At 35.3% G+C, this 24295-nt stretch overlaps 11 protein-coding genes across 11 annotated transcripts; 5 read left to right on the top strand and 6 right to left on the bottom strand.

The window, feature by feature from the left end:
* The first annotated feature begins 591 nt into the window (after positions 1–591).
* On the top strand, positions 592–2648 carry B0P05DRAFT_510146 (Met-10+ like-protein-domain-containing protein). The gene is made up of 9 exons (XM_051575600.1): positions 592–788; positions 836–933; positions 1000–1095; positions 1145–1219; positions 1275–1339; positions 1383–1493; positions 1546–2049; positions 2100–2230; positions 2284–2648. Exons 1-9 carry the CDS (start codon positions 655–657, stop codon positions 2342–2344), a joined length of 1275 nt encoding a protein of 424 aa, XP_051434730.1. The 5' UTR covers positions 592–654; the 3' UTR covers positions 2345–2648.
* B0P05DRAFT_541747 (S-adenosyl-L-methionine-dependent methyltransferase) lies at positions 2649–3666 on the bottom strand. The gene is made up of 6 exons (XM_051578220.1): positions 3610–3666; positions 3423–3566; positions 3269–3354; positions 3123–3223; positions 2932–3078; positions 2649–2881 (listed from the first exon to the last, which is right to left on the bottom strand). Exons 1-6 carry the CDS (start codon positions 3632–3634, stop codon positions 2773–2775), a joined length of 612 nt encoding a protein of 203 aa, XP_051434729.1. The 5' UTR covers positions 3635–3666; the 3' UTR covers positions 2649–2772.
* A 1570-nt stretch (positions 3667–5236) lies between these two features.
* On the top strand, positions 5237–6058 carry B0P05DRAFT_587170 (uncharacterized protein; the record flags this gene model as incomplete). Its single annotated transcript, XM_051582564.1, has 1 exon — positions 5237–6058. The coding sequence occupies one exon, from the start codon at positions 5237–5239 to the stop codon at positions 6056–6058; it is 822 nt and encodes a 273-aa protein (XP_051434728.1).
* Positions 6059–8344: 2286 nt separating this feature from the next.
* B0P05DRAFT_103797 (uncharacterized protein) lies at positions 8345–9204 on the bottom strand. Its single transcript, XM_051572942.1, has one exon. The coding sequence runs from the start codon at positions 9074–9076 to the stop codon at positions 8573–8575; it is 504 nt and encodes a 167-aa protein (XP_051434727.1). The 5' UTR covers positions 9077–9204; the 3' UTR covers positions 8345–8572.
* Positions 9205–10155: 951 nt separating this feature from the next.
* On the top strand, positions 10156–11667 carry B0P05DRAFT_587169 (uncharacterized protein; the record flags this gene model as incomplete). Its single annotated transcript, XM_051582563.1, has 4 exons — positions 10156–10198; positions 10248–10380; positions 10444–11599; positions 11644–11667. 4 exons carry the CDS (start codon positions 10156–10158, stop codon positions 11665–11667), a joined length of 1356 nt encoding a protein of 451 aa, XP_051434726.1.
* Positions 11668–11709: 42 nt separating this feature from the next.
* On the bottom strand, positions 11710–14790 carry B0P05DRAFT_541733 (kinase-like domain-containing protein). Its single transcript, XM_051578219.1, has 9 exons — positions 14587–14790; positions 14463–14529; positions 14379–14417; positions 14172–14237; positions 13959–14061; positions 13444–13898; positions 12383–13394; positions 12193–12332; positions 11710–12147 (listed from the first exon to the last, which is right to left on the bottom strand). Exons 1-9 carry the CDS (start codon positions 14775–14777, stop codon positions 11785–11787), a joined length of 2436 nt encoding a protein of 811 aa, XP_051434725.1. The 5' UTR covers positions 14778–14790; the 3' UTR covers positions 11710–11784.
* A 1996-nt stretch (positions 14791–16786) lies between these two features.
* B0P05DRAFT_637454 (uncharacterized protein) lies at positions 16787–18237 on the top strand. Its single transcript, XM_051583648.1, has 2 exons — positions 16787–17767; positions 17815–18237. Exons 1-2 carry the CDS (start codon positions 16862–16864, stop codon positions 17911–17913), a joined length of 1005 nt encoding a protein of 334 aa, XP_051434724.1. The 5' UTR covers positions 16787–16861; the 3' UTR covers positions 17914–18237.
* Positions 18238–19805: 1568 nt separating this feature from the next.
* Positions 19806–21488, bottom strand: B0P05DRAFT_541724 (P-loop containing nucleoside triphosphate hydrolase protein; the record flags this gene model as incomplete). Its single annotated transcript, XM_051578218.1, has 3 exons — positions 19806–20329; positions 20375–20480; positions 20527–21488. Coding segments are annotated over 3 exons (1226 nt in total), but the record flags the coding sequence as incomplete, so codon positions are not given.
* A 610-nt stretch (positions 21489–22098) lies between these two features.
* B0P05DRAFT_470281 (uncharacterized protein) lies at positions 22099–22460 on the top strand (the record flags this gene model as incomplete). The annotated part of the gene is made up of 3 exons (XM_051574544.1): positions 22099–22160; positions 22219–22321; positions 22371–22460. Coding segments are annotated over 3 exons (255 nt in total), but the record flags the coding sequence as incomplete, so codon positions are not given.
* A 110-nt stretch (positions 22461–22570) lies between these two features.
* B0P05DRAFT_603921 (SCO1/SenC-domain-containing protein) lies at positions 22571–23499 on the bottom strand. Its single transcript, XM_051583305.1, has 3 exons — positions 23442–23499; positions 23296–23391; positions 22571–23249 (listed from the first exon to the last, which is right to left on the bottom strand). Exons 1-3 carry the CDS (start codon positions 23493–23495, stop codon positions 22575–22577), a joined length of 825 nt encoding a protein of 274 aa, XP_051434721.1. The 5' UTR covers positions 23496–23499; the 3' UTR covers positions 22571–22574.
* A 61-nt stretch (positions 23500–23560) lies between these two features.
* B0P05DRAFT_571610 (uncharacterized protein) lies at positions 23561–24233 on the bottom strand (the record flags this gene model as incomplete). Its single annotated transcript, XM_051581387.1, has 6 exons — positions 23561–23621; positions 23658–23661; positions 23707–23769; positions 23817–23950; positions 23994–24093; positions 24138–24233. Coding segments are annotated over 6 exons (458 nt in total), but the record flags the coding sequence as incomplete, so codon positions are not given.
* Between the last annotated feature and the right edge of the window lie 62 nt (positions 24234–24295).

The raw sequence follows: 24295 nt of genomic DNA, 5'->3' as shown, positions 1-24295 counted from the left end.
TTTTTGTCTTGTAGCATCAAAAGGAAGCTCAAAGAGTTGTCAGCTTGATGATTTTCATGAGCAGTACCTTTTGGATTCGAGAGGTTTTGGGTCATTTTTTACATGTCGCTTTTTTCTTGTCCAAATCAACACCAAAGGTACCCTGTATGTTAGTAGGCATGGTTTGTAGGTATATGTATGCATAAACAGGCTTTATACCACTCTCATATGTCCAAGAAAATGACAAAGTCTGTATGAATTGTTGTCTTTTTTTTTTTACTGTTGAAGCATCTGGTTGTCCGGTGTTTTTGTTCAATCAATAAGCAGTGCTCAATTAGATGGATTATCCACGTAAAATGTCTTGCTAAAAAGGCATGATCCCTTAAATCACAAAAAGAGAATAGTTGCTTAAAAATGTCAGACTGATGGAATTTACTTCCATTTTGTGATAAATAAAATATGACCTTTGGTGTACACATTGGATCTGGTACAAACTATTGTATGCTCACAGCGTCGATTTTGCCATCCACTTTTTTTATAGTAAAGATACATCCAGCTCAGAAGCTACAATGTCATTTGCGTGATTTAATAAAATTTACAGAAAGCAGCGGTCTTTCAAGAACACACAAAAAAAAAGCTTTTTTTCTCTTTTCAAATAATAGACCTAACCATAACATGAGCTCCATCGCACCTCCTCTTCATAGAGGCATGCTAGAACTTGAGCGATCTGCTTTTAGAAAAGTAGTTTCTACCTTGGCTATCAAAGTTCCTACCACTAATGTGGGTGTTGTTATGAAATCTTTTTCCAAGTAAAATACAGGACAGATTCGTGTTTTTTAGGCTCACATAAACATAGAGATCTATTCAACCTACCGAGATTTAGAAACGTTCTGCCTGTACCTGGATCAAGAGAGTCAAAGCTTGTGTTATTAAGAAATGATTTGAGCCGCATTGGTAAAAAAAAAAAAAAAAAAAAAAAAAATCAAATGACAGACACAATTAAACTAATATTTCGTACAGAGGATTTAGGCGAAGAAAAGATGGATTTGATTCAAAAAGAAAAACTAGACGTTGTTCAGCATAAAATAGAACTTGGTTATGACTATTGGACTGCAGGTAACCAAAAACAAAAGAAACATAAACCATCTAAATAAGTATATTATAGAGCAAATTCTGCATGCTGTTATGCCTGAAGAATACACAGATGTTCCTGCTTCTTTTACTCAAATTGGTCATATAGGTAACAAATGATGGGGGAAAATATTCAATTTTCTTATGTTTTATAAACAAAAAAGCACACATGAATTTGCGCGAGCATTATTATCCTTGGAAGCATTTGATCGGACAAGTCATTTTGGATGTAAGGTGGTTGTATAGTTTTCAAAAATACTAATATTAGATAGAAAAACAAAAATATCAGTACTGTTGTCAACAAGACAAATAATATTGATACCACATTTCGATTCTTTAAAATGGAGATCCTAGCTGGTGAAAATAACATGATTGCTGAAGTGGTAAGAAAGTTTTTCTTTTTCTTTTTTTTAAAAAAAAATGATGTCCAAATAGAAAGAGAGTGGGTGTAGATTCAAGTTTGATTTCTCAAAAGTATATTGGAATTCAAGATTACATACAGAGCATGATCGCCTGATTCAACTCTTCAAGCCCAATGACTATGTTTGCGATGTATTTGCAGGTGTAGGCCCTTTCGCTTTACCGGCAGCTAAGAAAGGAGCTAATGTTTATGCTAACGATCTCAATCCATCTTCTTTTCTCTGGATGAATGAAAACATCAAAGCCAACAAGATCACTCAAAACATTCATTCTTACAATTTAGATGGCCGTGAATTTATTCGACAAGCAGTAAAAGATTTACAAGCAACATCCAAAGAATGGAAGACATTTGATCATGTTGTGATGAATCTACCTGCTACAGCTATTGAGTTTTTGGATACATTCCGAGGATTATACAATGATCAAAAGCACCTGTTTAAAGAAAATCAATCCAAGTTACCAATGATTCATTGTCACTGCTTTACAAAGAGTCCAGATGCAATGCAAGATATTTCAGAGGTAAAAAGCGAAAATAAATACACACTCTCTCATACTGATTTTTTTTTCAGCGTGTTGGCCAGATTATGGGTGGTCAGCCTGATCCTGTCAAAAGTAGCGTTCATTGGGTACGCAATGTAGCACCTAAAAAGGATATGTACTGTATTTCATTTCCTCTGTCTTCCAGTATTGCTTTTGCAAGGTAAGTCTATCTCTTTATTTGATGAAATGTAGATACTTATCGCTTCTATATAGTGATAAACGCAAATTGGATGACATAGAGCAACAAACGGTAAAAGCAGCTCGTCTAGAATAAAAGCTTTTTTTTTCTGTAATGAGTGCATCCAAAAAGAACTCTATGATAGCTATAAAAAATAATGAATTCAATATAGAATACTTGACGAAAAAAAAAAAAAACGACAAAAATATACTTTTATCAAAGCACATAGTAGCATTTGTTTAAACTATAACAATTAATGTGTAACTCAAAACACTCAATTGATACCTCATCATCTTTACTATCCAAAGAGACTATATGCAGTGCAAATTGACAAGAAGACAAAATACCTATAAAACGGATTATGGGAGATACTTGTTAGGTGTCTAATGCATCGCTTCTTTCCTTGTCTTTCCATTTGAGAATCAAATTCTTTTTTATTTTGTTGAATGCAAATAAACGAATGTACAGAAACAAACACATATCAGACAACAAAGAACAATAAAGTACTTCGTCTAAATAAAAGCTTACTTTCTCTTCCAAACAGCAATTTTTTCTCTGCCGAGACGGGTAGAGTGGCCTACAGCATCTTTAATATAAATGAGATCAAAATTCTCGTCTAAAAGATCATGATATCTAAGTTAAGAAAGATTAGCACCTTTATGCATATTTTATTACATACTCACAATTCTTCACTGACTGTAAATGGAGGACCGCCCTCGTGAACATCAAGAGGAAACATGAGTGTAATTAAAACACCATCTTTTGCGATAATTTCTCCGTATCTCTTTCCCCAAGCAGGTCTCATATGAAGATCCATAGCGCACAGAAATCTAAGTTTATGTCAATGTATGCCTATTTAAACCAAACTACTTACGTGTAATCATATGCAAGGTTATAACCGCCATCAGGAACTTGGAATTTATAAAAGTCAGCGCATACAAAATCATAATTTTGAGTAGACGCATCGGGATGGTTCTACATTAGCAAGCATGAGTTTTTTATATTTTACTTCCTACTTACCTTATGCAACATATCAACACAAGTCTGACTAAAATCCATGCCGGTCATATGTCTGTCTTTACTTGCTAAAAATACGACATCATAACCTTTTATATTGGATATGCACACAAATTAACAAAAGAGGCGGTTATGCTCGTGCCATTTTAATAGTTACCTGATCCACAGCCCGGAACTAAACCTCTTCCGTGTTTGGGAATAAGTGATCTCGTTTCTTCTTGCTCAAACAATGCCACTAGTGCAGGACTTGCCTCCCCATGGTCCCAGCCTGTCTGTCCTTCTTGCCATTTCTTTTCCCAATCTATATATTGTTTGGTATTCGAGAAATGTAGTTTGTAGGTTACCAATGTTTTGTTTCAGTTCACTCATTGTTTGTTTAGACAATAATAATAATAGTAAATAAAAGAAGCATGAAATGGAAGTAGGAAACATCAATTATATACGGAAGCGCCGGGAACTATGTCGAGTCACAATGGCTATTTCTGTGTAACATATTAATGTATGGATAATCCGGAAAGATTTTACCTTTAATGAAATTGTGCATAAAACAGCTTTGGACATGTGTCTTGCTCATTTTAGCTGCTGTTTCATTCTTCTCAGAAAGTCTGAGAGTTATCGGCTAGAGATATGTATTTTGTTCTTGTTAATCATTTTATTTACAGAGCAAGCATTGCTTTCTTTATGTATAAAATAGTCTCATTCAAATGGTAAAGTGAGGCAATTTCAATTATTGAACTCCTAAAAAATCAATAAATAAGCATTCGGAGTGATTCCTGAATAATTTATCGTAAGCTGGAAGTACAATAATAGCAAACTTGTCTCAGGTATGTTTTTTTTGTCGACGGCTAAACTCTTGAACCCTCAAAATTTTGCGCTATTTACTAATATACTCTCTTTTTTTCATTTTTGAAGCACAAGCGAGTCTTCCAGGGAAAAAACACACACACACACAAAAACAAGGTAAATAGAAGACAAAAAAAAGCCTTGGTCATGCTTTTCAATTAAAATCTTTCAATCATTCATGCTGAGGGGTATCAAGAGCTTTACGGATCCTCCGTAAACTTTGGAATCAATGCTCTTAACCTTTGGAAGGATGTCTATGCATATTGAATTTTTGAACGAGATATTTCAAGAACTATTACGTTGTGTTTTAATTCCAATAGTCGATGGAAAGCTGTGAGTGTCGACTTTATAAAAACGGCTGTTTATTGACAAAAAAACAATTGATGAGAGAAAAGACTTGGTTAAAAGCAAGTGGTATTGATGTATCACAACCACATATTCAAAAAGATGTAAGTACTGGTATCGTTGATTGCATTGTTCTCTTGAAGCAGCCTGCTTCTCAAAGGCCAAACTTTTAAAGAAAAGTAACGCGACTAAAATTGAGAAAGAGCTTCCGGTGTCATCTCCTTCAAAGAGAAGAAGAACCGGTGCTTAAGGTACTGTAAATCTTCCCAAAGGTACCACATGTTACCATATCGTGAAGTTTGTGGCATCGGTAATGGGCATCTTGGATAAGCGAGATATACAAAGTTTTTTTTTTTTCACATCCGCAAGCACAAAACCGCCGATTGCTTTTTTCATTAAACAACCGCGCCGTATGTCCGAAATATACAAAAAAAAAAGATACCGAAATTTAGATTCGAACCTTGGTAGAAGAAAAAGAAAGCAGTAGAAGTAATAGTACATTCCCACATTGTCTTGTCAAAAGGAGTGCTCTCCTGATATTTGAATAAAAAAAAACCAACAACAACAGTGAAACAATCCAAAAAAGATACAGGTTGAAAAACGATCTTTGAACGTTCCTGTTAACCTCCTTTGGTTTTTTCGTATTCCCAATTTCCACGTTGTTTTTCCCCTTAAATAAATATAAAATTAGAATATATAAACCCTTTATTTATTTCTTTTGTTTCGTGTATTTATCTTTCTCTCTTTCTTTTTTATACTCTCCTTCTTATTCATTCCTTTACCATGCTTCATAATACAGTCGCAGAAGCAACAAGTGTACAAATGCCAGTTGACAAAACCAGACGCAAACGTCTTAAAGTCGTCAGTGCTTGTAGTGAATGCCGTCGAAAGAAAACAAAGTGCAACGGTGAGAAACCATGCGCTGGCTGTATAAAGACAAACATGGAATGCAAGTACGCCAATTCTCCAACAAGAAACAATGCAAAGCAATCACAACCACAGCCACAACAATCACAACAGCGTTCTTTAATTTCAAGTAATACACGTCCTCAACAACAAACTCATCAATCATCTCCTTCTCAATCTAATGAACTGCAAGAACAACAACAACAACAGCAACAACAACAGAAAACAACAGCCGTGATTCAAGCCATTGAACAACGTCTAAGTGTCATTGAAGACATTTTGCAAGTCTTGTTAACAAACAGTAAGCAAAACTCCGTTCCACAACATTATCAACAGCACCAGCATTCCGTTGTCGGTCCGTATTACGGCGATTATTATCATCATAACAATAATAATAAGCGTAAATATTCAGACTATTATTCACAAGATGATAATCTAAGATTACCACCTCCACACAACTATCAGCCTTCGTTGTCTGAATCCTCTTCTACATCTACCACTTCGTCAGTTTGCTCTTCTGGTTCTTCCCCTAAAATCAGTACAATACAAACACTGTTAAATGACCAAAAGGAAGACCATCCTTCTTCTGCACCTCTCAAGAGACCTTCTGCATTTTTTAGGCCTGTTTCCTCTAATAGCACTAGTAATTTAGCAAGTGGCGCTGGATCACCACCTATTATAATTCAACATCGATACTGATAATACAGTGAATTTTGGCACTTCGAAAAAATTAAATGTCACTTTACTAAAGATGATTGTCCCAAAATAAAAAATCATTTGTCCCTTTGTGTGCAGAGATTTTGTCCTTTTGAACAAACAGAAAGGTCTAAAAAATGATGCTTATTTATATTACATTAGGTTTTAGAATAGAGTTATATTATGACAATGAATGATTTGCCGTTTAGAGTATCTAGTGATGCTGTATAAAATTTCAGCTGGTACAACATTACATGACTCAGTAAACCTTTCAGACATTGTTTGTGATCTTTCTATTTCTTCATAGTAAGAAAAATAAAGTAACAATGATAGTAATACTAGTAATACAAATAATTTGACACTACTTATCCATTGTCTTTATTAAACAATAAAATGCGAAGGTATTTATATAATAAATGTGTTCAGACTATAGGTGTTCTCAAGTTCAGATCCGGGCGAGTCCCAGCAGTTTTTTCGAACTCTGAATCCCTAAAATTTCTTAATTTGGTGCGCTTTGTACCTTCCTTTTTAAATAAAAAAGGTCACGTTTTTATCCAAAAGTCCAGTTTTTCTAAGATGAGAGAAGCATTTCTTCTGGACATTTTATTAATAATTGATAGGGTGAATATGAGTGAAAAAAGTTCTTTGATTATTGTGGAATAAAAAATATCTTTCGTTCATCTAGAAAATTTTTAATTTCCTAAAAAGACTCGAAAACGAGCTTGAAACCCTCAAATTCGAGGGGTTTCGTTGAACTGGACTTCTCGTCTTTTTTTCTATTAAGAAAAGGTTGTAAAAGCACAGGTACATTTATGACTAAATTTAGAACGTAAAAAAAGTCGTAACGACTCAATTGGATCTGAACTTGAAAACACCTCTTGAAAGTCGTTATTAGTCTTTAGAGATATCACTTTTCTACTTTTGCTTCTTCAGAGTGTATTAAAGAAGCTTGGTAAAATGCTTACATAACTATAGTTTTCAATTTCTATTTCATGAAATAAATCTGTTTTGTACTTTATATTGGAGAGAATTTATTACATAGAGAAAAAAAACGAAAAGTCAGTCCATTGTCTTAGTTTGTAGCAAACAATGATGACGTTTGTTGCTGTTTTCAGTTGAGTGAAACACTAGTTCAGGCTGTCTATCTCTTGGTAGTATAGATCAAATTGTCGATTTTGTAAAGTGTTTGCTTATTGAACACTGCTTTTATTTTTCCAATTGTAAAGAAATGAACTCCGCTTGGTGCTGTTGAATACATAGCATGGAGAGCATACTTTTGTTCAACAGATTCAAGTCCAAGCGTGTCTATAGAAGGAACATCCAATGAGAACTCATCAGAGAAGTATACCTGACAATCGTCTTCTTTAAGTTCTGAGTCATTAATGCTTCTAGGATTAAAATTTGTTGGATCTACAATAAAAAAGAACCCGAGGAGACTTTCCTGTGCAACCAAGTTGCTTTTGATCGCGTATTTTCTTTTGCATTTAGCACAGTAAGAATCTTGATTCAACTGGTATAAAAGATAGTGACTAAATGCCTCTTCAGAATGTTTTCTTTAGGTCCGCTAACTTTAGAGCTTGGCATTTGTGATCTCGAGTGTTTTTTGCCGAAAAGTACCGTTTCGTTATAGAATAATCCCTTTTCATGAAAGGCAACATATCAGAAGATTCGATTTCAAAGGTCATTCCTTCCTCTGACAACGAGCACAAACTGAATCCATATAGTGGATTTACAGAAAAAAAGGAACGCAATACAGCAGATACGTTTTGACAAAGCCAATGCATACAATAATAAGTATCATCCATGTCTCCTTTTTTGAACGGTGTCGCTTCAGCCCAGACAAAGCCTCTTGTGATTTGATTATTACCAATGTTATTACCTTGCTGATATTGTACAAAAGCATCAAACAAGATTCGATCAAATGAATTCTTTTTGTCACTAGAGGAAAGAAGCAAATGTTCAGTTTGCGGAACAACGCATCGAAACAAAGGCTCAAAAGGAACACCGATATAACAAGAATTGCTACTATTGCTGTTGAGTTGGTGTTTAATACTGGAAGCATAGCTTTCAATACTTAAGGGCTTATTATCTTGAACAGTTGATGGGTTTGCGACGCTAGGGAGCCTGACACTATCAAGAACACAAATATCATCAAATAGTACTTCTGTATGATCTGGAAGGTCAAAAGCATCAAATATGCTGCTGTATAATTCAAGCCGCTCATTTTCGTTGAAAAATGCGTCTCCCTTGGCAATGTTAGCATGATCACACAAAAACTAGCCAAAAATATCCAGAATATCTTCTCTGCCATTTTCAATGACGATCAGATCCACTAATGCATCATAAATTAGGTCTCGCTCATCTTCAATACCAAGAGTATTGTCGGTTGCAAATCTATTGCTTTTATCATCAAACTTATAAGCAGAGCCATCAAAAATACAAGCAAGATTTCTTCAGCGATACTGCTAAAGTATTGCTCTTCTTTCTCTTCTTGCTGCTTCCTTTTTTTTTCTTGGTTTAACTGAGAATCAGTATCACCAAAAAGTGCTTTAGAGTTGTCAGGAACGCGGCCGTCGCTTTCTTTGTAAAAGTAGACAAGCCTTCTATTCTTTCTGTAGCGCTTCTTCTTGCCATAACTAAGTCACCTTTTGCAAATTGCAAAATGTATCTTAGAGCAAGAGCGAAACTGTTGTAATTGGGCATTGCTTTGTACAAAGCACCATGGTATGCCTCGATAGAGTTGGAAGTACTGGTACGATGAGAGGCAAGTGGATTCTTCATCAAAGATTGGCTTTTGAAAGCCATACTACTTACAGCAAACCTCATCCACCATCTTAGCCACCTTAGCCATCTTCTGCAATTAGTAAACTTGCTGTACATCAACCCAATTGTTTCCAAAAAGGTTGACTGAACCTCAGTTCTTTTTAAACAGTAAAAAAGTCCTAAAGATTCATTTTTCATATTAGTAGGAACAACCGTATGGTTTTTCACCAATCTTTGCACACTTTGTATGCGATGCATGTAGCTCTCTTTAAGATGGCTGATGCCTTCATCTAGTTGCTCTTCTGATCCATTTCCATCAGCATTATTATGGAAGTAATAATCATAGGCGTGCAAGAAGCCAAGTCGTTAGCTAGACGAATAGTCCATAACTACACCTAAAAATTCATTCTTGTTGATCTTGAAGTGTCCAAACATTTGTATGAAATAATCAGCAAAATTTTTTGACTCTAATCCGCTGATGATCGTTTGGAAAAACACTACACTTTTCCTTAACTCAAGCATGTAGATGACAGACGAACAAATATCTTTGTTTGTCCTTGAAAACTGCCTTGTATGCAACATCCGTTACGACTAGATGCTTCAAAAAAGGAAGACGATAGTTTCCAATCCCTGGAGAAGAAAAGGAGATCATGAAGCTCTTGAGATTTGTGACTTGATCATACAAGATATGACCTTTGAAATCTTCCATGAGTATGAGTACCCTCCCATTTGACATTGCAATTGGTAATATTCTTGACATCATCATATATCAAAATGAATTTGGCTTTCACATGACAGCTTCTGTGTTTGACAGTTTCTTTATAATGTATACACTTCTTTTTCTGAATCAAATTCAAGGAATGAGAAGATTGAAGCTCTTTATTATAAAAAAAAACGTTCATCATTATCACAGAAAGCAGCCCCAAAACAGTTTTTGTATCGAGTAGGGTAGCCTTTCACTACTTTTTTACTCCCACTTCAAGGGCCCAACCAATGTCCAAATTACACTTCGAGAATGTCTTCTCTAATACATTGCAAGGCTCAATATCAAAAATTTCGAAATGCTGGTCTTTGGGATAATGTTTTTTTTGAAATAGTTTAATTTTTAGTATTCTTTATCTTTCAAGAAACTGGTTCTAAGAGAATATAGAGCAAAAGGGATCAAAAAGTGTAAAGATCCCTAAGGGGTTTTTAGAACTATAATACAAGAAAGGCACGGGCGTAAAACCAAAACAAGAAAAAAATAATAATATTAAAGCTGCGCCAAAAAAGCACCTCTTGTCTCTCTTCTTTTTTTCTTTTCTTTGTTTTTCTTTCCCTTTCTTTAACTTTATTTCATGTCTGAGAAATACAAGAGCCTTAAAGTCCCAGAACTCAAAGGTAGATAGCATGGATGTACCTTCATGATGTTTAGCTTATAATATGATAGAAATTCTACAAAGAAACGGCCTTGCTGTCTCTGGAAAAAAAGAAGACTTGATAAGCAGACTCGTCAAAAATGATGAACGCAAAGCCTTGGAAAGCTTAGAAAAAGAATTTGAGTTAGACGGCGATTTTGACGAGTCAAAGCTTAACTTGCAAGTATTTTAGTTTCCTTTCTCTTTCTTTCCTAACGCGTGCTTTAGGAACGATATTCCCCAAGATATTTTTACACCAATTCCTATTGAAAAGCCCAGTACAACTGAAAAAGAAAGTGTTTTGTCAGATGATGAAGAAGTTGACTTTGTTATCAATGACAAAGCTAAAAATAAGGATATCATGGCAAACAAAGACTCAAAAGAAACTACGCCTACGCCTTCTTCTGTCCCTGAAAAATCAACCAGCACACCCAAGCAAAAAGAAATTACTGAAAAGCCCTTCACTACTACTACTACTACTACTACTACTAATACCAATACTGCCAACACAGCAAAAACAATTGCTAGCACTGCTACCATTGCTACTACTACCAGCACCACTACCATCACTACCATTACAACAAAGAATTCCTTCAAGTTCACACCTATTACATTTGACAAACCAACCGTCAGCTCTGCTAGTAAAGCTATGGCAAAGCCCACACCTGCTGAAAAAGATAAAAAGATACAAATCAAAGTAGATCCAAATGCTGAACGACTCAAGAAGGAAGCTGAACGTCGACTAGAAAGATCAAAACGTTTTGGTCTCAAGTTGGACGAAAAAGAAATGAAAGAGATCCGTGCCGCTCGATTTGGTTTAATGAAAGCAGAAAAAGAAAAAGAAAAGGAAAAAAAGCCAGCAACAGTAGAAGAGGTTTTGAAGAAGAGGGCTGAAAGGTTTGGTTTACCTTTGGAAGAAAAGAAAAAAGCAAGTAAAAAAGTGAGAAAGGCTGCCGATCTCAAGAAACCTGTCTTGAAAAGGATTCAGCAAGGAAGGGTGGCTAAGTCTACTGTTGCTACTGCTGCTGCTAGAAATAATAAAGTTACTGCAACAAAATCAAAAGTATTAGACAAGAAACAACAAAATATCAACAAACTTGCAGAAGGTGCTATTCGCCAAACAAAGAAGAAGATAATCGACCAACGTAAGGTCAATAAAATCCCTACGCCTAGTACTGTCAACAAGATCAACGGGCGTACGATTACTATTCAGCCAGAACCTACTGTTGGTGCTAAGGTCGTATCAGTTGCAAAGTCGCTGAATACTAGACGTGTTGAAACCAATCCTTCTGTTAACAATGGCAGAAAGATTGTGATCAATCCAGATAACAAGCGGAAAGTCTCCATGATCAAACAAAACACCAAGCCCAACAATAACAAAGTAGTAAGTAAAATAAAGTTTGATTTTCTGTTCATAACATTCTATAGGCCAACAAGAAGAGACGCTATTAATCTTCTTTCAAACATAAGGCATATGTATAATACCCCCCTTTCTTTTACTACAAAATAAAAAAACGATCTTTTTTATTTTCATTGAATTTAAATAAGTTTTTTTTATACAATTATAGATTAAGAGATAATACATTCTTCATTGGTAGAAGATTGTCTACGATTAGTTTGCTGTCGTTTCTTCTTGTTTTCTTTATGCAGGCTGTCTTGTTTTTGCTGTTGTGCCTTTTGTCTTAGGGTGCCCAAACCAATTTTATGTTGCTGTTGTAAAGACAATGTATGCGACAACAAGGCTTGATTACCATTGAGAGCCTCTTCTTCCTGCCGTGTAAGTCCAAGTGCAATGGCGCACTGGCGAATACTTTCAGCTTGTTCTGGCCTTAGTTGGGCAATAGGCGAAAAAGGGCGTATTCTATTCTTGCTGTTCTCGTTTGCTACTAGCTTGCGACTTTTGTTATTGTAGATTTTGGCTGAGAACACCCACTTTATTTTTATTAGTCAAAAACATATAATCAAGATATCACTTACATCATAAGAAGGTTGTTGTTCATTGACTTTGGGTGGACAAGAAAATGCTGATTTCTTACACTCTTCATGACAAATCAATGCGCATACTTCACAGAAAATCGATCTTGTGGTCATTGTGTGGCCACACACTTTACATTCAACTACTATCGTATAAATCAACAGAATGTTAACCAAACAAAACAAAGTATACCTTTTCCGAAAGATGTGTGGATAAACCGATGAGTAGTATAGTCTTCTTGGTTTCTTAGACCTAAAACCTCTTTGGTTTGCTCTTCATCATCAGGGTATAATGTCAATTGGCTTTCATTTGTAAAATAGCCACTATTTCTTAGCGTGAGATTACTTTTCACTGCTTCTTCTTGATAGTCTTCAATTTCAGGGTGATTTTGTAGATAACTCGATAGATCATGTGAGTATGTTTCTGTCTTTTTTATGCGTTGCTTGTTAAGTGTGATCCATGAGTGCTGCTTCAATTGGCTTGCTGACGGTCTTTGTTCGGGATCTTTTTGAAAGCAAGCTTTTAAAAAGCTTTTCATATCGTCTGATACCATATCTGGTAATGGCGGACAGATATCTTCCACAATTCGAAACATAGCTGACATAGCAATCATGTCTGCATAAGGTGGCTTTCCTGTCACTAGTTCAATTAAAGTACAGCCTAAAGACCAGATATCTGATTTTGTTGATGCACCTTTCAGCTCAATGACTTCAGGTGCCATCCAATTAGGCGTTCCTGAGACTGCACCTATATCTATCCCCTTGATTTTTAAGTTAAGCGAAACACCAAAATCAGTCAATTTGACGTCGCCTGTCTTTGTCGTCAGGATATTAGCTGCTTTTAAATCGCAATGGACAACTTGGTTTTGATGCAAATACTCCAGCCCATTCAAGATCTTGATACAGAAAGATGCTACTAATTTTTCAGGAAATGCGCCAAAAGCTTTTAAGGTAGACATCAAGGATCCATTTTCTGCATACTCAAGCACAATATTGATACTGTGTTGGTTTTGCACAAGACCTAAATAGCGTATGATGTTGGTGTGTGAAAGTGTTTTGAGTAATGCGACCTCCTTCATTATATCTGTATCCAACTCTCCATCTTGTAAATAGAGACGTTTTATAGCAACGATTTCTCCAGTAGATAGATCAAGAGCACGATAGACAGAGCCAAACTGTCCTTTGCCCACACAGTTACCTACTTGCTATACGTTTTTTTTTATTAGCAAAGTTTTATTTAAATTCTGCCCTTACATAATGCGTTGTATGACCATCCTTGTTAGTGAACGAGAGTTTTTCTTCGTTTTGGTTCTCTGGCTTTTTAGAAACGATTTCTTCGGCCGTTTCTCTGTATTGACGATCAAGCTTATGACCTAAACTGCCTCCCTTTACTTCTTCTTTTATGTCTACATTGTGACTACGGTTAGGAAATGTATGGTTATGTCTTCTTGTGTCTCCATCAGCGGGTGTGGATAAACGTCGATGCTGTCTCTTTTTAGGATTACTTTCTGATTTATTGAGCTGTAAAACAGAAGATTGTGAGCGAGGTATAGGCTGTATATCTTCATGCCTTAGAGAAGGTGGCCGAAGAGGTGATTTGGGTGGTCTTGGAAATGGTGGAGGAAGGTTTGCATGAACAAGAACTTCTCGATTGATTCGAAGCAACTTGTTTGTATTGAAAATTTTTCGCACATCTTTATGCCTTTTATCTTCAATATTATGATCTGTAGAATAAGTTATCTAACAAGAAGCGTTTAAAGACAAAATACCAAAATCTGTTTCAAAATTGCTTTCATTTTGTGTATCTTGCTTTGGCGCTTCCTTATCAACTTGATCTATTAAACGTGATATTGCTAGAATGGTATGGACTACCTAAATAACTCAATTTAAGAATACGGCTTGATTAAAGCATAAAACAAGGAGAAAAGAAGAGAGTGAAGTAAAGGGGAAAGTAAATAATCCATTGCGAGGAGAAAACTTACAGCTGGCATATCTTTTGCTTCAAATAAGTCGATTGTCTCGAATAGTTGTGCATTATTTAGCCCGAGCTATTGTATAAAAAAAAAGTTATTAACAAAATGAATTTTGACACACTTGATATGAGATGAAAGAAAAAGTGAGCAAAAGAAAAATAGACCTCTCCCTATCTTTCATTGACACTCCTAATATTTCTATCTTTTTTAATCTACCTGACGAGCTCCTTGTAGAAATCGAGTAATGTTATCCATCTAAACAAACATAAGCAAACATGAGCAGATATGCCTTGTGTCTACCTTGATAAAAGAAAGGTCCTTTTGACCCACTTGTTTTATTGTTCCTGGCCGTAATTTATTCACAAGACTAGATGTACTAGAGTTAGTGTTTTATTCAATAGTCTCCTTTTTTCTAACTACTCACTTGCATAGTAAAACTCCATCTCGCAACTCTTTCTGTAGAGAACAGTTAGAAGAGAATGAAACATCTAAGGTCTTGTTCAAAAAGTCAATGGCTGCTTTTTCGTCTTGTTGGTATTGTTCATGTCTCATTCGATCATATAGTAAATCAGCTCCGCTTTTTGATCGAGGAATACGTGTATTTGCATAGCTCATTATACGATTAAGAAGAAAAAAGAGAGAAGATAAAAGAAAGAAAAGAAAAAGGAAAAAAAAAGAACAGTTAAAAAATGAATTCAAATAATGTATGCTCTCATAAGACATTTTTTTTTCTCACTCCTTTGGAGTGTGTACAAAGTATACAGTGAATAAAGTTAAATCTAGTCCTCAAAGAATATTTCTTTCACCTTTTTAAATGATTTCTTTATTTATGTAATTCATTATATCTCTTGATGACAACAATGGAAAAAAAGAGAGAAAAGAGAAAAGAAGAGGAAAATAGAAAAGAAATCGAAATAATAATTTTTATAAATCTTAGTCAAATAAAAGGAGGCATTTTCTAATTGGAAAAAAAAAGAGGAGACAGTTGATCGATCAAAGAGACATTTAGCAACAAGCAGAGACGTCACGAACATATGTCAAACATCTTTTTGACAAGAATTGTCATGAACTCGCAAGATTTCTTTTTGTCAATTCAGCAAGAAGCGGTAAAGAGATTAATTAAATATAAGCCTAAAAGCAGGTCAGAAATATAAATCAGTGCTCTTTTGTATATATTTATAGCTTTTTTAATCGAGATTTTATCCTTTGACTCCCTTTTTTATGGTATAGAAACAAATAGAAATGGTCCAGAAGAACTTTGTAATTTCTTTTTTAATTTACACCCTTTTGCATGCATTAATCAATGTATATTTTCAAAGCATGTATCAGAAAAAGCTCCTCTTTACTTTTTCTCTCTCATAATGTCTCCTCTAATTTTTCTCTAGCTTATTATTTGTCTCTCCTACCATAATATATTCTTTAAAAAACAAAGATATTCGCTAATGTCGTACAATAAATTGATCTACATACTCAAAATGTCCATCATATCCAATGATCAGGCAAAAAGTAATCCTGTCAAGGTAAAATTAGATCAATCGGCCCGGCTAGCAGATTCCTATATTAGCATACAATGTTTGTTGCTAGTCTCGGTTTGAAACCTCTCCCTTTCCGAAATCCCCTTTGTTTTTTTCCCTCTTTTTTCTTTCTTTTTTAATTATTCATGAGTGCTCCTTCACCTCATGTCTATTCATCAACACCACGATAATAAGATATTAATTGACATTTTATAAATATGATATTTTATAAATAGTCCATACTATAAGTGTCGATCATCTCTCATCTAGGTCCCTTTTAGAAATCCCTGTATGTATACCTCCTAATTGTTTACCTCTTCTCTGTCTCTTTTCGCTGCTCACTTTCATATGTAGCTCTAATGAAGTTTAATTTTAAAAAAGAGTAGGAGTATAACGAGTCTGTAAAAATGCAAGCATAAAAATAAAGCAAAGAAAAAAGGAGTGTATTTTGGGGGTCAAGGTAGGAAAAGCATCAGCGTCATATATCATCACTTCATGAGTGTTGTTAAAGACAATCCGTTTTCAATCACATGAAAACTACTTTATGAGTTAAAAAGTTCGATGTACCAAGGTGAAAAATAAAAAGAGGAGAAGAATATTGAGGAGCATGTTCATTCGAAAAACATGTGAGTCGCACTTTATTTCGATCTACAGTTGAATAAATCTAATGCTATGCTTTCACATATGCAGCACATAAATTTTCTCTTTACAAATATAGAAAGTGTGTGTGTGTTTGTGTGCACACATTATGTGATACACTAATTACTGACATTTTGATCGTATAAGGTCGATCAATTAACCAATTGCCACTGTCTCCTATCACTATTGTAGGTTTTCGGATGTTGTTTCTTTTTTGATCTCCTAAGCAAGCTTATATTCCCCTTAATTCGATTTTTTCATCTTTATTTCCGTCACTTTTGTCTTCCTCCCCCCCCCCCTTACTCTTGTCCCTTTTTTGTTCTACCTTCCTTTCTCTCTTTCTCCCCCCTTGTTTACTGTTCCCCCAGCATTCCAAGTTTAATCCAGATGTATATAAAGGTATGACTTTTGCTACACCTCTCTTTTTTCTCTCTCTCATTCTATTCAAAAACCTTTTTTTTTTTTTTGTTTATATATCTATATATTCTCTATATTTTATATACCTGTGTTCTATATACCATTCAAAAATTTATGTTTATTTAAATAATGAATCAACAACAAGTCAATGACAACACAATCGTTTTTTCCTCACCTTTTTCAGTTTATGAAGGTGTACCTTTCTATCAACAAGAGCAAGATAAGATCGACTTTTATCATGAGCAAAAAGAAGGCGATCAAAACCAACAAGCAGTAGATGATTTCAAACCCACATTCTACAACCCATTTGAAATCAAACATCGCAGAAGAACATCTAGGGCCCAATTTAAGGTCCTCGAGAAAACCTTTTTGGAAAACCCAAAGCCCAATGCCGCTATCCGTCGATGGCTCGCTCAGAAACTCAGCATGACACCTCGAGGTGTTCAAGTTTGGTTTCAAAACCGTAGAGCTAAAGAAAAGACTGCCACTTCAAAAAAGATGGAAAAGAAATCAGTACAGACCGAGGCTCCCGTTGCTAACAGCACTACCACGTCTGATACTATCTTGCAATATCCATCTCTCATCAACCAAACAACTCCTACCTTGTCCATTCCTTCCTCACCAGTTCATTCCATCTGCGCTTGTCAGGATTGTCAACCTCTTTTTGCTACACCAATGAGCCGCACTACTTCCTACCCTCCATTTTATAGTAGTGATGGTTCCACAACAGCTGATGAAGAAGAGTTTTTAATGACACCTGTCACTCCCTTTGTTGATCAACAGCAACAACAACAATTTGTTTATGATTCATACCCTATTTTTATGAATAACGACAATCAAATTAAACAACAAGCTTGGATCAATTCTTCATGGCCTGCTTTGATGAATGAAGAGCAGACAGCAGCGGCAGCGGCAGCAGCAGCATTGTCTTACTTCAATAATAATAACATGCGACGCACCATGTATCCCGATAATATGATGTTTGATAGTCGCAGATATTCTTGCTCATTCACACCTGAAGCTCAATCAAATGAGGTAAGCATAGACCGCTTTGTTTACATTCAACTAATTCTTTATAATAGTTTATTCGTCGTCTTTCAGAACCCATTTTCGATCAGGGCTTGGACTTGATTGATACCACTCAGTTTAACTTATTGCCTAGAAATACTGGCTTCATGTAAACAACAACAACTATCCTTATTTTTTTATGATTCTTTCCTTCTTTTATGCCTCTATCTATATATACCAAGAAAATTATTTATGTAAATACTATGTAATCATTTCATCCCCCCTATTTTATTCCCCCTTTCATCTCCTCCTTACTTTTTTTATTATTATTATATCCCCTTATTTTTTTCTGCGTGGTTGTATGTTATCTTATGCCTTTTATTTTATTTTTTTTTAATTTATGCTTTGATCGGCCGGTTCTGTCTCTTCATTATAAACAAACACATACAGTCAAACCTATAGAATTTAGCGTTTTCGAAAAAATAAATGACGGAATCTTAAAAAATGTTTGTCCCTTTGGTTGTAGAGAAATGTCACCAAGTACTAACTAAACTTGTATCAAGCCCAGTATGGCAGTCTTATACTTTCAAGCGTCTTTTTTGAAAATTGCCTGCATTACTATATGCACAAAGCTTGTCTTTAGGTGATTTTCTAGGATCGGAATATCTTCTTCTGCTACCTCATCCAGCAAATTGAAAACCATCTTGACAACGCGGAAAACTTCTTCATCTTGAACTTTTGTGATAAATCATTAACTGCTTTTTCAGATCCAAACAATTTTTTTTCTTTGGAAAAATTATTTAAAACGTCTTCGAGTTCAGCTTTGATGGCTTCAGAAAATCTTGTTTTCATGGATTTATACAGTGATTGTTGATGGACTCGAAAGCCGTGAAGCGAATTTTGAAGGGCATCTTTAAATAATTGACTTGTATCCTTGAAAATGTCTGGATAAAGAACATTGTCGATTGTTTTACAGCGAATACAAGGATTAAATCAGGTGGGCAAAATATTTTTATTCAATAACACTTATGCAATTTCTTGAAGGCCAAAAGAATCAGTAGTGTTCAAGATGAGGTTTAGACTTCGTTATTTGCATTCATTGAAAAGAGATTTAACATCATTTTCATCAAATAAAAAAGACTTGTTGTTAATACAAACTTCCCATTGAGAGATATCAGAACAGGTCTCTTATACACCAATTCTTTTTTTTTTCTTAAGGACCACAATCTATTGGACATGCTTGCAGAGTACCGGATAGAGAGGGGATAGCTTGAGAACACTCTATCCACTCCAAAAAAAAAGTGGCCACTTTTGTATAAATATACAATTTTTTTAAAGAAGTATTTCATGAGAAAGAAGGTAGCTTATTTGTAAAAGATGTTTTATCAATCGACCACATTTCACACAATAAACAAGTGTTTTATTGTTTATCACACATGAAGGAACGAGTAATTTATCAAACGAAAGATAAATGGTTTATTTATGCTAAGAAAGAACATTATAGAACAGCATAAAAAAGATAGAGATACTTTGAGACTAATAGCAGTTGCATTCTCAAAATGCTTCTTTTTGGACGAGGAACCAAAGTATTCGCCATTGATAAACATAGATTTATGCATTTTATGTTTTTTAGGATCGCCCCTCCTCTAGCCACAGTGATACGAATTATCTCTACGAATTTCGGTTTGAACATATCTGATAGAGGATGGTCCATAAGAAACCTGTTTTTATTAATAAATAAAAAAAATTCTTAATTAACCATGTCTTTGATCAACATTGATAATCAGTCTTTCTGTGCTCGCACAACAAAAAAAAAGCCACTGAGATAGAATATGGACTATCGACTTGTTGGCTTAATTGTTTAGAGCTTAATACAAGTGTTTACAAAGAAATTACGATGATTTTTTTTTTCAGTATTCAATACAACAGTATCCTTTTTTCTCTAACACTTTTCAAGTCAATAAATGTCGACAACTAATCCTTCTTTTTTCTGGTTTTATGAATGAGATACTTTATATCCCAAGCTCTCTTATTCTATCAGCTTGAATTCAGTAATACTCAATTGTTCAGTCAGATCATAAATGTTTATGTAAACTAATAAGCGACTTAAAAAAAACGCGTATGCACACAATTAGAGACTAGGATGCTTTTAAAAGAACAAATCGGGCGGTATAAAGGCTTTGATCCGAGATGTTTGGTTTACAAAAGTAAATTGAGATGTTTGGTCTACAGAAGCAAAAGGAGATTTGGAAGTCTTATGTTGTGTCACTTTCTTTTTTTCTTTGGATTCGATTTGAGGCTTGAGCGTGATTGGTTTATGCTAAACAAAGTGATGAACAATCAATATAAACAATACTAAATTACCTCTATCTTGTGAGATTTGTATTTCTGTAATGTTTCTTCATCCTCTTTGCTCAATTCCTTGACATATTCAGTGAAGGTGATTTTCTCTATAGAATACATGAGTCATAAACAATATGTTGATGGGCTTGCCTGGCAAAGGATCAATCTTAATATCTTCTTGCTTAAGCTTCTGGAGAAAGTCTGTGTCTTCTGGGCCAATTAAATTGACAGCAATACCAGATGTACCTATGTCTCTAGTGAGACATGGGCCTTTTTTTTTTTTTCATTTACCATATCTTCCTGTACGACCTACTCGGTGGAGATAAGTCTCAACTTCCCAAGGAAGATCCAAGTTAATGACAAGGTTGACTCGGTCAATATCAATGCCGCGTGCAATCTATGTCAAATGCATAAATACATGTTTCTTTGTTATTTTCTGTTACCAAATCACTACACACTAAAACTCGAAGCTTAAAATCACGCATTTGTTCCATGACAGTAATTCGCTTATGTTGAGCTAATCCAGCATGAATATGACCAGATCTCCATCCCATTTCGTTTAACCAAGACGAAAGCTCCATGGATCTCGACACATTGTTCACAAAAATCATGCACTGATAAAAAGGAACGGTTCCTAATAGATGCTCAACAGCTTCAAATTTTTGCCTGTATATGGACGTCTTTGATGCTTCTGGTGATGCATGAATCGAATGATAATATTGTTGAACTTCATTTAGGGTAGGCACGCCATCTGTTAAACGTAAGACCTGAGGCTCTTTAAGAAAACTGGATAAGGCATGCATGAGTTCATCTGTAAATGTAGCCGAGAAAGCAATGCATTGATATGTTTTTCTGTCCAATTTTCGGATAATACAGTCTACCTGAGGCTGAAAGTTATCGGACATCATCTTATCTGCTTCATCTAAAACAACTAGTTTGATGTGTGCTGTATTGATCTTTTTGGCTTCTAAAAGAGCCATCAGTCTACCTGGCGTACCCACTAAGATATGACACCCCATCAAATGCTGAGTATCCGATTGTAAAGAAAGACCTCCAATAAACGCATGGCATTGAATATTCATAAAAGCACCGAGATTACGCACGACATCCCTGATCTGTAATGCGATCTCACGAGTAGGCGCCATCATAACCACTTGTGGTAACTTGATCGCGGCATTGATGGCTTCCAGTGCAATTACGCCGAAAACAACAGTTTTCCCCGTGCCTGACTTTGCTTGCGCGATCAGATCAACACCGAGACGACCTAAAGGAATCGCTTTTAACTGAACAGGCGAGGGAGTCTCATAGCCAGAACGCTTAAGTCCCTGAAGCAATTGTTTGTTTTGTATTAAACTGTCGAATTCGATTTTTTCATCAATGGCTACGTCGTGTGAGCGCTTCATAATGCAAAGGAAGAAAGATTTATTTATTTATTTTTTGTTACGTTTTTAAAGTTTCCGTCCACACAGTAGATCAGACTATGTCTCTTAAGCATACTTTGCTCCATATCGCTCTCTTTTGAACAGACAAACTATTATATCATATGTTTTGATATGTTCTTACATACGATATGTGATCATTATTGCGCCTATCATGCCATTCCTTCCTTCAAGTTTCATCTATGTGATCAAACAAGGAAAAATTAGTGAAGATGTCACAAATAACAATGTCTCTCTTTATAAACGAACTGATTATATGACATGATTTCTTTGATTCTTTGCAAAAGAGAAGCATACATCCTGTTTGCATGACTCAGCCACTGTGTGACTCGCTTTATTTCTTGAGTAAGTAAATGCTTTAACTTTTTTTTCTTCTTTTATTCTTTCTTTGTATTTGCTCCTATGGGAAGGTAAGATAAGGCAATAAAACAACTGTACCTAACCATATGTAGACTTCGTCGTAAGAGAACTCACCACGGTATCCGTGACAATTATCGTAAACAACGTACAAGAGCTTATACTCGTGATCTCGACCAGATCCATGATGACTTGAAACCCGAAAATATCGATAAAAAGAAGCACCAGGAAATCGATACTGACTTGCCTGGTCTTGGTCAACATTATTGCGTTGAGTGTGCGTAAGTAACTACAATAGCATGATCTTCAGAAGTTTTGAACTGACAGAAAAAAAAATAGACGACACTTTATTACCGAAACCCACTTGACAGAACATTTGAAGAGTAAATTGCACAAGAGAAGACTCAAGAAATTAGAAGATGAACCATATACTCAAGAAGAGGTAAGGAACATAAGAAAAAAAAAGTTGGGAGGTTATTTACAATACTTAGGCTGATCGTGCTGCTGGTCTCGGTAAGCCAGACAATGGTAAAAGAGGTGTTCGAGTTACAGTCACACAAGATGTCACTATGGAAGACTAAAGTTTATTCTTTTTATGCATTTTAATTATTTGCTTTTTTTTGTACACTAGAGAGGAGCTATACACACATTTATCTATACATATACACACGCATTTACATAAATATACATTTATTTTATTTGGGATAATGCTTTAGTTTTCCACCTTCTGCAAGATAGTCTTGCATGTAATTCTTGAATCGAGTAAACACTTCATCTGGAGTTGTGTCTCTTGCATAACAGTCTACAAATTTACCATTGGGATCCATCAAATAGATAAAAATCGAATGATCTACTAAATAATCATCGTCTGCAGACACATTGGGTGGTGTATAAGCATAAACACGGTATGATCTTGCCACTTGTTTTAATTCGTCTGCAGGACCAGTAAACCCAATCAGATCAGGATGAAAATCTTGAACATATTCTTTGACTACTTTCTCTGTATCACGCAAAGGATCGCATGTAATAAACACGGGCGTCAAGATATCCTCGCCAAACTCTGCCTTGACAGTATCTACTACATCAGCCATCTTGTCAAGTTCTTCGGGACAAATATCGGGACAATGCGTAAATCCAAAATAGATCATAGTAAACTTGCCATTCATTAGTTCTTCAGAAGACATCAAGCGATTTTGATTGACGTTTAAAAGCTTGAAAGGTTGACCAATATTGGGCCTGCCTAAGGCTCGAATACTATCGCGCTCTTGTTTCTTACGTTGTGCTTGAAGTTTCTCTTTTTCGTTCTTAAAGTAAACAACAAGACCTGCAGCTGTCAAGGTTAATACGGCTGCTGATTTCCATGTAAATGTCTATAGCTAATGAATAATCATTTCAAAAATAAATTGGGCGTCTTACTTTAGGGGGTGGAGGAGTAGGGGGTGCTGTAGTGCCAAAAAAGCGTTTATGGGCAGACCTAGGTTGTGTTCTTAAGCATGTTTTATTGACAGAAGGCTAAAAAAAGTTTATAAGGAGATCATGTCATTAGATAATAAGATCATTACCTTCACAAATGGTGTTCTGAGTGAAGTTTTTATAAGTCTATTGAAGAGTGACATAAAGAAGAAAAAAGATTTTTTTTTTGAAAGTAGCAATGCGGCCCTTTAAAAAGGACATTTTATTTTTAAGCTTTGTCTATCTCGATATTTACATCTTTCATACCAACACTAAGTTCTGATTCTACTCTGTCATCGTATTGATATGTATATACTTTAACACACCCATCTAATTGGATTTTAAATGTCTACTTCTAGTCTATTATTCGCTTACCATCACCACAAGAGAATATCAATGGTCGGTAGGGATGGAAAACAACATCACGTACTTCCATGTCTAATCATAGGGTTATATCACTGAAGAATAAACACTTTACTCTTTACCTTGGTGTTCTTTTAGAATGGCTGATACACTGCCTGTTAGCATATTGAATACAAATATTTGACCGTAGATAGTAGGTGCTAGTATATATCGACCATTGGATGTAATTTTGACTAGCCATGAATTTGAATGGTAGCTACATACAAGATGAGATATAATTAAGTGATTAATTTACTTACTCTTCACTTTGGTATCGCTTGACTTCTTCCAGTTTAAACTTGTCATTAGGTTTTGTAGGGTAAATTAGTTTATGTAGAGTACAAGTATTTGGTTTTGAAGCTAAGAGAAAGTCAACTCAAGTCATTCTATCGTTTGATACTTACAGACACCATCACTCACATCGCATAATTCTGCTCCTCGACTGATATACCAAGCGTATTGACTGTCATTGGCTTCTTTCTTCTCCGATGCATCTTCATCTAGCCATGTCACAAATTTACCACAATCACAATAAGAAGAATATAAATGATCAAATGTTTGT

Source organism: Gilbertella persicaria (assembly GCF_025201335.1).
Source record: "Gilbertella persicaria strain CBS 190.32 chromosome Unknown B0P05scaffold_20, whole genome shotgun sequence".
Lineage (NCBI taxonomy): Eukaryota > Fungi > Mucoromycota > Mucoromycetes > Mucorales > Choanephoraceae > Gilbertella > Gilbertella persicaria.
The sequence above is the reverse complement of the archived record's forward strand: the minus strand, read 5'-3'. Positions and strand labels throughout refer to the sequence as shown.